The following is a 12639-nucleotide window of genomic DNA, read 5'->3' on the forward strand; positions in this document are numbered from 1 at the left end:
TCTTACCTTCCCAAGCAGGCTGCTCACTCTCGCTGGCTCACATCCTCTCTCACTCGCTTTCTTAGTCACGTATTCACACACCTGACTCAGCAAATACTCGGTGTGTGTCTCTGTGCCCGGACTGTTTATAATCCAGCCCCTGCTGTGTGCCAGAAATGCAGACCCCAAGCAGCTATAATTGTATAGCTCATATAGTGCTCAAGCTCATATAATCATATAGCCCTCAAGGAATTCAAGTTCTGGAGAACTAGCTCATCAGAGTAACAGAGCTGTATCACTGTCTAGGAACTGTGAGCTCATCTGTAGATTTTACAGGCCTTCCCCCAACATGCAGCTGTCTTTTGTGATGATTTCCTTCCCTGGCTCTTCAGGGGCTTAGAGGACCTCCCAGGTGACTTTTCAGCTGTGTTGAACTCAGTGGTATTGATTTATTCACACAACCAATAAGTTCTTTTTTTTTTTCTTAAAGTATGGTAAAAAAACACATAGCATAATATTTACCATCTTGACCATGTTTAAAGTACAGTTTAATAGTGTTAAGTAAATATACGTTGTGATACAACAGATCTCCACAACTTTTTCAGCTTGCAACTCTGACACTGTGTACCCATTAAACAACAACTCCCCATTTCCCCTCCCTCCAGCACCAAGCAACCACCGTTCTACTTTCTGCCTCCCTGGATTTGACTGCTTTGGATACCTCATGTAACTGGAATTATACAGCACTTGCCTTTTCACGTCTGACTTATTTCATTCAGCATAGTGTCTTCAAAGTTCATCTATGTTGTAGCATGTGACAGGATTTCCTTCCTTTTTAAGGCTGAGTAATAATAATATTCTGTTGTATGAATGTACTGCATATGGTGTGTCCTTTCATCTGTCGATGACACCGGGCTGCTTCCATCTCATGGCTATCACAAACAGTGCTGCTCTGCGTGGGTGTTCATCAACCCCTACGTTTTGAGTGTTGACTCACAAGGTAGCCGTTGAGGGTATCTCCTAAGGGAGAAGTGGAGACATTTAGCTTTAAGGAGGTTTGGGGAGGGTCTGTAAAATCACATCTGTTTTCCCCTTGCCTCCCTTTTTCCTTTCTTTCTTCATCCCCTCCACCCCTTTAATAATGAGCATTTGCTCCAATGTAATCCATTCTAAGCACCCTAAGTCCTATTTGGGTGAGAGATAGTGGGAAGTCTGTGGTTGCATCGTGCAGGTGGAAGAAGTGGCCCTACAAGTCATAGCAACTTTCCCAGAGCCACTCAGCATTCCAGGAACAGCTGGCACTCAGACCCACGTCTCTGTTCACACTCAAAGGCTCCTTTCCTGAGAAAATTCCTGGATATGCACTTATATTTGCCCAGCGACCAGAGGCCGGGCAGAGTCTGGTGGGGCAGGCCCTCTTCTGGAAGTAACAGTTGACTTTGGGAGGAGGCCAAGTCTGGGTGGGGACCCCCCGACACTCAGCCCAGGGGCAGTGATTGCATTGATTGATGCCAGAGGCTTGGCAGGCCCTGTCCTGGGGGATGGGGGAAATTGGAGATTGAGAGAGAAAGAGAGAAAATAGGAATGTATTGCCGGAACGGCCTAGTGGAGGAAAGCCCCTGCCCCGTCCCCTTTAATAGGCTTTGTGCCTGGCAGGTGACATCCTTGCCAGGAAAAGAGCTGTAGGGTCAGGGCTTCCTCAGCACAGAATGGGGTTAATGCCCTAGGAATATTTCTGTAACCTGAGTCCAGGCAAAATCTGGCTTGGCTGGGCTGGCCCGTGGGTCACTTGGGAGAGTGTGGTGCTGATAATACCAAGGCCATGGGTTCGGATCCCATGTAGGGATGGCCGGTTAGCTCACTGGGTGAGCATGGTGCTGACGACACCAAGTCAAGGGTTAAGATCCCCTTACCGGTCATCTAAAAAAAAAAAAAAAAAAACCTGGCCTGGCTGTTTCTCCCCCCACCTGGGACCTGAACCTCAGGCTCTCTCCCCCAGGGTGGTGATCATGAGCTCAATCCTGGAGCACATGTGTGCTGACGTGCTGCATCAGACAGCCACGCAGATCAAGTTCCCATCCACGGGAGTGGACACAATGCCCTACTGGAACCTCCTGCCCCCCAAGCGACCCATCAAGGAGGTGCTGACGGACATATTTGCCAAGGTGCTGGAGAAGGGCTGGGTGGACAGCCGCTCCATTCACATCTTTGACACCCTGCTGCACATGGGAGGTGTCTACTGGTTCTGCAACAACCTGATTAAGGTACTTGGGCTGGGGAGGGTGTAGGCTGGGGGAACAGGTATCCCAGACTCAGAGACATGGAAAAAATACCTGACAGGTCCAAACTTGGTCCTGTCCCCTGACTCCCCAGCACCTAGCCTGGTCACCTGGGCTTCTCTGAGAGGCTGCTGTGAGCTGGGAAGCCTCTTGGGAATACAGAGGGAAGGAATTCTGCTCACCTGAGGGAGTTGCCTTCTCAGGTAGCTCTGGCTGGAGGCTGTGATGTAAAGTGAGTGATGGAGCAGCTTGTGGCCCCCAGTACCTTTCCAGAAAGCTGGCTGCAGCAGCAGAGGGCTCAGAGGCCCAGGATCAGGGCCCTCAGCTCCTACACTGCCCCCTCACTGCCCATCCAGGAGCTGCTGAAGGAGACACGGAAGGAACACACACTGCGGGCGGTGGAGCTGCTCTACTCCATCTTCTGTCTGGACATGCAGCAGGTGACCCTGGTCCTGCTGGGCCATATCCTGCCCGGCCTGCTCACCGACTCCTCCAAGTGGCACAGCCTCATGGACCCCCCCGGCACTGCCCTCGCCAAGTAGGGTTCCCTTCAGCACCTGCCTGTCTCTCACATCCCAAGCCTCAAGCCCCTGTCCCCCAGAGCTGGGTGCCCCTTGCCGGGGATCACCAGGAAGCTGGAATGTGGGGAGCCTGGGGATGCAGCTTGCCAGTGTGGGCCCCTCCGATTGCACCCCCTTTCCTGGAACCCTTTGCTAGGCTGGCCGTGTGGTGTGCCCTGAGTTCCTACTCCTCCCACAAGGGACAAGCGTCCTCCCGCCAAAAGAAGAGGCACCGTGAAGACATTGAGGTGGGGCCCTCCATTCATTTGTTTGGGTGTTTATTCAGCAAAGGGAATCAGCCATGGTCCCTGCCCTTAGGACTTGGTTGGTTGAGGGTCCGGAGGGGTGACCTGTGTGGGCCCCAGACTGCCCTGGGTGAGAGGGTCTTGGAAGGAGCTCTTTGCTGTCTGCCACTGGGACTGTGGGAGGGGTGAGGAGAGGGGGCCTGAGACCTGCTGGCAGTGTGACTGAGGGCTGTGGTCAGTTCACAGTTCCTTCCTCTTTCCTGGGAACTGGAGACGTGGGGATTCAGGAGCGGGTGTGTAACAGTGACTCTCCTGCCTTCCAGGATTATGTCAGCCTCTTCCCCTTGGATGACGTGCAGCCATCCAAGCTGATGCGACTGCTGAGCTCCAATGAAGACGATGCCAATATGCTTTCAAGTCCCAGTGAGTGTGTGGCCGGGCCAGCGGCCACTGCTTCCTTCCCTGGAAACTGGGAGTTCACTCCACCCGAGGGAAGCAGCTTGCTGCAGGCCCCAGCCGCAGGCGTCTTTTTTTTGTGTGTGTGGCTGGCGGTATGGAGATCCAAACCCTTGACCTTGATGTTATCAACACCCAACAGCACGCTCTAACCAACTGTCCTGTAGGAGTCTTTGCAGGCTGGTCAGAGAGTGTATGATGGGTTTGTCCCCTGGAGAAAAGGTTGCTGTTATCTCTCCCTAAGGGTTGCAGCTCTTCTGCCTGAGCCCCATCCCAGCCCCCCATTTGTCCCTCCCCCACCTTCCTCATTGCAGGGTTGAGGGGATGACAGGCCACCCAAGTGAATTATTGCCTCAGGCACAGTCTGCCTTGACTCACCAGCTCTGACCTTCCTTCCTTCCCCTAAGACATGCCCTGAGAGGCCCGGGCTGGGATGTGGAGCAACCCCCATTCTTCCTGCCCAAAGAACACCCGTCCCCCACCCTGACTCCCCTGGATGCCGTTACCTTCTCACTTTCCTGGAAGTTTCTGTGAGGTTTTTTAGGGACTAGGGGACCAACTAAACTCTCGAGCAGAGGAAAAGATGCTGGGTCTGCCAACTACAAACTGTGACCCTTCACTAGTTACTTGGCAAATCTGAGTCTCAGTTTCCTCATCTGTTACAGGGGGATGTTGTGAGGGTTAAGTGGCCTAATCCATGGGAAGCACCAGGATTGGCCCTGGTCCCCGATGGTGCTCACCAAATGTTAGTTCTTCTCTCTCATCTACCGTGGGGTCTCTCTGGATTCAGGGCCCCTCTGTGACTCTTGATCTAGCATCTTCTTGGGCTCTCCATGCACTAGTTACCATGAAGGGTAAAGAACGGGGTGAGGGCCGTGTCCTCAGTGCTCCCTCTGTCCATCCCCCAGCTGACCGCTCCATGAGCAACTCCCTCTCGGCCTCCCAGCTCCACACTGTCAACATGAAGGACCCTCTGAACCGAGTCCTGGGTGAGTGCTCTTCCCCTGCTGCTGGACCCTCGTCAGCTGGAAGGGTCCTCCCACCACGTTTCCCCACCTTTCACCCATTCCCCCATCGCTGGCTGTCCCACGTCCCCAGGCTCGCATCCAGTCCCTCCTCTCTCGCCAGCTGTTTTCTTATACTTCCTCTCTTTGATGTCCCCATTTTTGGGGTGCTCTTAGCACTTCTGTCTTCTCCCTTTTCAGTCCCACCTTGTCCTGGAGTCTGACCTCTTCTCAGACCCGTTCACAGAACTCTCCTCCTCTCGCTCTCCCCCATCTGCACAGCCAACCTGTTCCTGCTCATCTCATCCATCCTGGGCTCGCGCACTGCCGGCCCCCACACCCAGTTCGTGCAGTGGTTCATGGAGGAGTGCGTGGACTGCCTGGAGCAGGGCAGCCGCGCCAGCATCCTGCAGTTCATGCCCTTCACCACGGTGAGTAGCCCCCGACCAGGTGGTGTGGCAAGTTGGCAGAGTCGGGGTTCAGGGGCCAGCCTCCTGGGACATCGCACCCAGTATGAGGTGCCCTGGTGAGCACCCGTTCATCTGTCTGTCTGTGGCAGGTATCAGAACTGGTGAAGGTGTCAGCCATGTCTAGTCCCAAGGTGGTTCTGGCTATCACGGACCTCAGCCTGCCCCTAGGCCGCCAGGTGGCTGCCAAAGCCATTGCTGCACTCTGAGAGGCTTGGAGTGAGCGGCCACAGGCGGGGCCCAGTGACGGTCCCAGCACCAGGCACCTCGGAAGGGAACTGCAAGAAAAGATGAGACATCGTCGCTCACATCTGCATGATGTAAGCATCCTGCATCGTTTCCAGATCTTTCCCCTGCTCCTAACTTCTGACCACCAAGATTTCTCCCAGTGTCTTCTTTTGTAATTTCCTCTCCCTTCTGCAAGTCCCTGAAGAGCGCAAGTGGCTGATTTCTTCAGCCCCAGGCGGTCATGTGCGCCACCCCCATTCCAGGAGCAGGCTTCTCTGAGGAACTTTCTAGATGTGTAGTGTGTATGCATATAAATACATGTATTTTTTTGTGCTACACGAGGAGAAGTCCACCTCAGCTCACTCCTAAATAAAGATCCTCGTGGGTCCCTGTGTGACCATAAGTGCTGTCGGAGCCTGTGCTGACTGGGGTGGGGAACATCTTCCCCCTGGACTCCTTGTGCTGTGGCCGGGGAGAGGCTCAGTCCTGTGGTGAGGCGGGAGGTGGTGGAGGAGGAAGAGTTGGGGGGCGGGGACAGGGCTCAGGTTCCCGTGTTTGTTCACCCAGCTAGGGAAGGGCAGCTTCCCTTCCTAGACACGACTTAGGTGACGAAGAGTCAACACTGATCTGTTCCCCCCCCAAGTCAAACGTACCCTGAAAAGGGGGAGGCTTTGGCTAAAGGCCCCACAGGTGCTCGGGCAGGGTGACCTGCTCTTCTGTTGCTCCCCAACCCGGCCCAACCCCACCCAGAGTCTGACTGGCCCAGAAATGGACTGGGGGGATGAGGGCAGGAACTCTCCTTAACCCTTCCTTGCCTGCTCCACGCATCTGCGAGCCTGGAGACGAGGACCCTGAGCCAAGCCGCTGGGACTTCTGACCCTGCTTTTAAGGAGCCACGTGGGGAAGGGAAGTGGGAGGTGACTGAGGAGCTGAGGATGGGGAAGGCTTGGGAGCATGGTGGCCTAGGGCTGGTGAGCCATCTCGACTTCCCTGGGTCGGATGAGGACACCCTGGAACCACACGGGAGTCTTCAGCTGGGGGGTGCCTCGCACCTGTGGTGGGGACATCAGCCCCTCCTGAGCTGTGAGCTCAGACCTCTTCAGCCTGAGGCTGCGACAAGCAGGAACGTGGCCAGCTGGGGTGAGAGCGCTCCCTGCAGAGCAGAGCAGAGCTCCATGGGGGACAGAAGTTCTGGCCCAAATGGCCACCTTGAACTCAGCTTCCCCATCTGTAAAAGGCACTTTATAATTCTGTCTTTGTGGGCCACTTTGTGGATAGGCTCAGGTTCACGGAAGATGGTAAACTGACAAGCCCTGGGCAAGTATTCAGTGCTCCCTTGCTTCAGCCCACCCCACCGCATGCTCTCCTCCATGCACTGATGGTCCGCTGCCTTCTGTCTCCCCACAATGCCAGGGACCATGTCTACCTTGGTCATGGCTGTGTCCTTAGCACTTAGCCCAGTGTCTGCACAGAGTAGGTGCTCAGATAAATATATGCTAAAGGAGTGAACATGGATGAGCTAGAGGACCCCCCTTTCTCCTCCTCCCCTCCCTCGGGCCTCTCCCAGCCTTCGAGCCACGCCCCCCAGCCCCTGGCCAGGCACCAGCTGGACTCAAGAAGGAGGAAGGACATTTCGTGGAGACAAACACTTTATTATCCCGAAGCTTGGTTACAATGAGGAAGTGGGGACAGAGGTGGAGGGTAAAGAGTCCAGCTTCCTTTTATACCCCTCCCCCGACATGATTCCCTCTCACTTCCCCCCCACATTTCCAGTCCCCATCCAACAGGGCATATGCCCAACCATCTGCCCCGCCCTAAAATGAGCCAAGATCCTGACCCTCTTGCTGGCAGGGGCAGGCATCCTGAGGTCACCCAGGAAAACAGGAGAAACTTAGGTGATGTCTGAGCTCCTTGTGCTGGGAGTCAAAACATGCCCCAAAAATCTTCAAAAGAAAAACTAGATTCCCAGCAAATTTGTGGGATCCCAGGGCCAGGCCTCCCAGCTCTGGCTGCTTCTGCTTGTCCAGATACTTCATGCCCATGGAGATAGGGACGTGAGGGGACATAGGACCTGGCCCACCGGTGTGCAGAGGCCAAGTCAAGGCCAGAGCGAGGGATACGAGGACCCAGTTGGGAAACACTGCTGTTTAAATATTAAACAGGGATGTCTTGTCTCCCACGTGGGAGACTTCCTGATGCTTCCAAGGGCCCCAAAAATGGGTACCCTTGGGGTAGGGGGCTCACTGCAGCTCTTCCCAGTGCCTACAACAAAGCTGGGGCCAGGGAGCAGTCACAGGAATAAATACTTGGTATTTACCTATCTACCTCCCAGTCCATGGGACAGGAGGACAGGAGCTTTTTCTCACTGCTATAGGCAGGAGAATGAAACTCAGAGATGGAGGGAGGGACCCAGAAGTCTTGGGCTCCGATCCACTCTTCCCTGTCTTTAAATATCAGGCTTAAATAAGCATAAATATTAAATAGAGATAAATACACTAGATGGGGAGGGCTTGGCTCAGGGCTGGGCAAGGTAGCGCAGCACGCGATATGCCAGCTCCAGGAAGCTCTGCAGGTGGGAGGTGACCAGGACACCTCCTGCCCGGCGCTGGAAGGCAGAGGTGAAGGTTGGCGTGGTGCCCTGGGTGGGCCGCATGGCAGGGGCCAACCCCAGGTCTTCCATCTGTGGGGGGAAAGATGGGATTTGTGATCAGGACCTGCTGAATGCATGTTATTCCAGATGAGGAAACTCTAGGAGCTGACAGGACGGACTGGAAGATCCTGTGGTTAACGGTGGAGCCAGTACTGGAGCCCAGGTCTGTCCCAAGGTCTCGTGACCTGTCTCCTGCTCTAGCCAGGGGGAATGGAGGAAGGCCAGCCAAAGGAGGGTCCTAGGATGGCGTGGTGGCTCCCCATACACAGGCCCCCAGGAAGGTTCCCGCCCCAACACTAAGAAACTTCTGGGATACCCAGGCTACAGTGTCTGACATGTCAGCATGACCTTGGGGACCAGCTCTGTCTGGTCCCTACTGTTTGCCTCTCCCAAAGGGCTTACCTGCTGCCAAATGGTGGTGGCAAAGTCAGCGACATCCAGCTGCAGCGTGTCCAAGGTGGGGGCTAACTCGGGGGAAATCCCTGCCAGAGCCTGCAGGAGGCCCTGGTAGAGGAAGAGGCCGCTGTGTAGTTGGCTCAGGCAGCCTGTCTGGGGGGATGGAGCAGGAGAGTTAAGAGGGGCTGCCTGGGACACTCCTCTCAGGCTGCAGCGTGGCACCTGGAGATCTGGGGAACCCAGGCAAAGGGGTGTAGGGCCTCCTCTCCTCCCCTCCCCTTCAGACACTCACCAGCTGCAGGGCCTGGCTGGGGCAGCTGCTCAGAGGAGCCTTGGGGATGCCCAGAGAATGCCCGAGCAGCACCAGCTCCTCAGGGTGGCATAGACTGTAGGTGGCACACTGGGGATTGAAGGACCCTGAGTGAGACTCTCAGGCCAGGCTCCCCCATCACAGTCCTCCTCATCTCACTGGCCTTTCCCCTTCCTCCGTGCCTTGGGCTTCTTGGCCCTGTTCCCCGCTGCTCCCCACCCTGTGCTTGCCCATGGGCCTTCACCCCTTCTCCTGAATGTGGTGCCTCTAATTCCACCCCAGCCAGCCCCTCCCCAGCACTGTCCCCCCTAAAGATTCTCTTCCTCAAGCCCCTTCCTCGCCTTCCATGGCTTCACCTCTCCTCATTTTCTTCCATGTCCCAATGTGTCCCACTCCCATGTCCCTCCTGATTGTGTCTTCCCCACAGGGTTCCCTTCCCCCTTAGCTCTCCCCACTGGGTCTTCTCTCCTCCACAGCCCGCCTCTCTCACTCACCAGCCTCTCCTGCAGCACTGCGCCGTCGGTCTGGATCTTCCTCACTTGCTCTAAGCACTTGAGCAGGAAGCTCTGGGGCAGGGAGCTGGCAGGGCCCAGCGGGGTGGCTTCTTGCACCGTCCAGAGTGCACTGTGCCAGAGCAGCAGCTGCAGGGCTGGGAACAGACAGGGCTCAAGAGACATGCTGTCCACTCCCATCTGGGTCCCTCTCTGGGGACACTGGGTGTCCCTAGTCCCCATTCCCAGAACTGGGGATCTCCAGCCCCTCTGCCCGTTCAACCTCCCTCCCGTCCTGGGCCAGGACACTCACTCAGCAGCTTCACCAGGCTCTGGGCAGCAGGTTCAGCCATGGGTCTGGGTGGGTCTGGGCCACAGGCTCTGGGCTCTGCCAGGGACCAGCTCCAGAGGGCCTTTATACGTAACCCCATGGAGGCCTGAGAGGAAATTACCTGGGGCTGCGACTAAGGCTTAGTAATAACTTCCCAGGATTTATGCAAATTTGGTGTCCAGGACAATGCAGGGGGGTTGGGACAAAAAGCTGTTTGCGAAAGTTTTATGAAATTGTGGAATCTCTGATCCTTCTTTGACGTCTTGTCCCCCTCAAACTCCCTTCCTCCTTACCACCCCCACCCGGGCCTGAACCCCCCAGGGTGTTTGAACAGAACTTCTGAGCAAAGGCTGAGCTGCTCATCAAGCCTGGAGGCTGGACTCTGGTCAACTGATTGGGGCAGGCTCAGGACAGCGTTTCCCTCCCTTCTCTGGCAGAGACTCTGGGGCAGCCCCCTTTGTCCCTCTCCTTTTAGATTCTCAAGCCACCTGCACCCCAGACCCCCAAATTCTAAGAGAGAAGGAAGAAGCTAGTTGCCCCATTCCTATGCCCCAAACTCCTGGGCGGCTGCCAGGGGCCTGAGGAAGGGACATTGGGGTCTTGCATCCTGTTCACACCCCACACTTGGATAGGCACCATCCCAAGTCCAGGCTGTCCTGATTAGCTGGGAACTCCCCAATACCCTCCCATGACTCATTCCTTTAAGCCCCTGGAATCCCAGCAGAGGCCAGAGGAAACCGGATGTCTGTCTCAAATGAAGCAAGACCCTTTGAGGCTCTTGGCTCACCTGACCTTGCCCTTCCACCTCCCCACACACTTTGGAATTGGGGGACTGGAACACGTGGCTTCCCTGTCCATTCGCTGCCCGAGGGAAGAGGCTGCCAGCCAGAGTAGGAGCTGCCCTGAAGTGGACATGGGCTGGGAGTGAGAAAGGAGAAACTGCCACTGTCTTCGAATCCTAGAACCGTGCAGGGTTAGTGATGGAAAGGGACCTTGGAGACTGTTCGGACTCTGTGAACGGGGCAGAGAGGGCCCATGGTCACGGGTAGCAGAGTCAGAGTTACAACCTGGGCCTCCACCTCGGTCCTGAGAGTTTTCCACAGGCCAGGGGGCCTGTCCGGGGCAGCTCAACTGACCACACCCAAGGCTGTCACCTTCTATCTCAATTTACCTCCTCACTCCTCAGTGTGCCAAGGAATAGGGACATCTCGGGATGAGTTGGTGTGTCTGGCTGGGTGGGGCTATCTCTGGGGCTGGGGTGCCCCCTTGTGGCCATAGCTGGCAGGTACGTCACCTGCTGATCTATTCACATCCTGCTGTCTGGTCCCCCTGTCCTGTGGCGACATTGCCCCGAGCATACAGCACACCCACCCTCAGGCAATTCACCACCACACACAGCTCTGTGCTCAGCTCCTTGGCAGTAAAGGGCATGGAGGGCAGGAGATTCACATTCTTAAACATGTTGGCTGACAATTATTGGGTAACTCATATTTCAGGCACCTTTCCTTACCATGTTAGTCCATTTTCTGTCGCTTGTCACAGAATAACTGAAACTGGGTAATTTATAAAGAAATGAAATTTATTTCTTATAGTTTGGGCAGCTGGGAAATCCAAAGTCAAAGGGGTGCATCTGGTGAGGGCCTTCTTCCTGGTGGGGACTCTCTGGGGAGTCTGGAGGTAGCACAGCCTATCACATGGTGAGAGGGCTGAGCACACATTAACGTGCTCACTTGCTCTCCTTATAAAGTCACCGGTGCCCCTCCTGTGACAACCCTATCATCTATAACCCATTAATCCATTAACCCACGAATGGATTAATCCATTCATGAGGGCACAGCCCTTACTATCCAATCGTCTCCCAAAGGCCCCACCTCTCAACACTGCCACATTTGGGATCAAGCTTCCACATGAATTTTGGAGGGGACAAACATTCAGACCATAGCAATGGTCTTGATTTTGTCATTTCGTCCTTTCAACCAATTGGTGTGTTACAAACAAGGGAAGGCCTCAGAGAAGTGAAGGGCCTTGCCCAAGATCACAGAACCAGTCGGTGGCAGTGCCAGGCAGGATTCACAGTTATGTCAGCTTCCCAAGGACCTGCTGCTCCCACTGCACACACACCTTCCTGTGCACACACCTTCCTGCATGCATACCTTGCTGTCCACTAGCTGTATGTCTCAGATAACGGTTCAATCCAGACTTCAGCCCCACCCAGGGGAGAATCAATACCAAATAGAGAGCAAGGACTCGTTACCACCGGCCATGACACACAGGGGCTGAGCTAGCCTGGAAGCAAGGGGACTGGCTCCAGAGACCCCTGTTATTCATTCTTCCAACTTCCTAAAGGCTCTCCCAGGTATTTCTTAATGGTTAGAACTGGCTGGCAACTTCCCCTCACATTCCGTTTTCACCTGGTACTGGGCTTAGGGCATCTTTCTAAAGGATCTGGAGTAACTCTCATTTGTTTCTCGGGGGAGTATAGATCATACCCCCCCCCCTTGGAAGGCAACTTGGTAGTATCTGGTCAAGGTGGAAATGCATGTCCTATGACGAGGTAATTCTACTTCTCAGGTGTAAAGTAGAGAGCAGGGGTAGGCAGACTCAGCCTTTGGGCCACGATATGTACACCCCAGGTTAAGAATGGCTTTTACCAGGCCAGCTAGTTAGCTCAGTTGGTTAGAGTGTGATGCTGATAGCACCTAAGGCCCAGGGTTCGATCCCCAACCTTGCCACTGCCCCTTCTCCCTAAAAGAATAGTTTTTATATTTTTAAATGGTTGGGGGAAAAATGAAATAAGGAAGAATCTGTTTTTTGGGGTTTTTTTGTTTAGTTTTTTGATGGCTGGCTGGTACAGGATCCAAACACTTGGTCTTGGTGTTATATAATATGAAGAATATTTCATAACATGTAAAAATCATATGAAATAAAATCCCGGTGTCCATAAATAATTCATTTACATATTGCTTATAGCTGCTTTTGTGCTAGAGAGGCAGAATTGAGTAGTTGTGACAGAGACTGTGTGGCCACAAGCCTAAAAAATTTGCTAGGTGGCCTTTTTGAATTTGCAAACTATGTACATAGTACAATGTACAAGAAGACACATACAGAGATGTTCTTTGAAGGTTTGCTTGTAATGGTAAACCGGTGGAAACACATTTTACGTGCCTGTCAGTAGGGAAATGGCTAAATAAATCGTGGTCCACTCATACCACATACGCCTCCCCACCAGCCCAGAATGAAGGC

General features: G+C 54.3%; 2 protein-coding genes across 9 annotated transcripts in view; one reads left to right on the top strand and one right to left on the bottom strand.

Moving 5' to 3' along the window:
• MED24 (mediator complex subunit 24) overlaps positions 1–5621 on the top strand; it is a 30801-nt gene extending 25180 nt beyond the window's left edge. For all 7 annotated transcript variants that reach the window (XM_063110570.1, XM_063110571.1, XM_063110574.1 and 4 more), the window contains 7 exons: positions 1979–2243; positions 2615–2796; positions 2976–3066; positions 3387–3486; positions 4428–4508; positions 4806–4954; positions 5083–5621. In XM_063110570.1, coding sequence (XP_062966640.1) covers positions 1979–2243; positions 2615–2796; positions 2976–3066; positions 3387–3486; positions 4428–4508; positions 4806–4954; positions 5083–5199 — 985 coding nt within the window. In that variant the 3' untranslated portion in view covers positions 5200–5621. The remainder of the gene's footprint in view (positions 1–1978; positions 2244–2614; positions 2797–2975; positions 3067–3386; positions 3487–4427; positions 4509–4805; positions 4955–5082) is intronic.
• Positions 5622–6849: 1228 nt separating this feature from the next.
• Positions 6850–9430, bottom strand: CSF3 (colony stimulating factor 3). 2 transcript variants are annotated; one of them, XM_063110259.1, is made up of 5 exons: positions 9379–9430; positions 9069–9223; positions 8557–8664; positions 8271–8417; positions 6850–7898 (listed from the first exon to the last, which is right to left on the bottom strand). In XM_063110259.1, exons 1-5 carry the CDS (start codon positions 9416–9418, stop codon positions 7734–7736), a joined length of 615 nt encoding a protein of 204 aa, XP_062966329.1. In that variant the 5' UTR covers positions 9419–9430; the 3' UTR covers positions 6850–7733. The 2 variants fall into 2 exon arrangements, with proteins under 2 accessions (XP_062966329.1, XP_062966327.1); XM_063110257.1 differs by lacking the exon at positions 9379–9430 and having other exon boundaries at positions 9069–9270.
• Between the last annotated feature and the right edge of the window lie 3209 nt (positions 9431–12639).

This window comes from Cynocephalus volans, chromosome 10 (assembly GCF_027409185.1).
Source record: "Cynocephalus volans isolate mCynVol1 chromosome 10, mCynVol1.pri, whole genome shotgun sequence".
Lineage (NCBI taxonomy): Eukaryota > Metazoa > Chordata > Mammalia > Dermoptera > Cynocephalidae > Cynocephalus > Cynocephalus volans.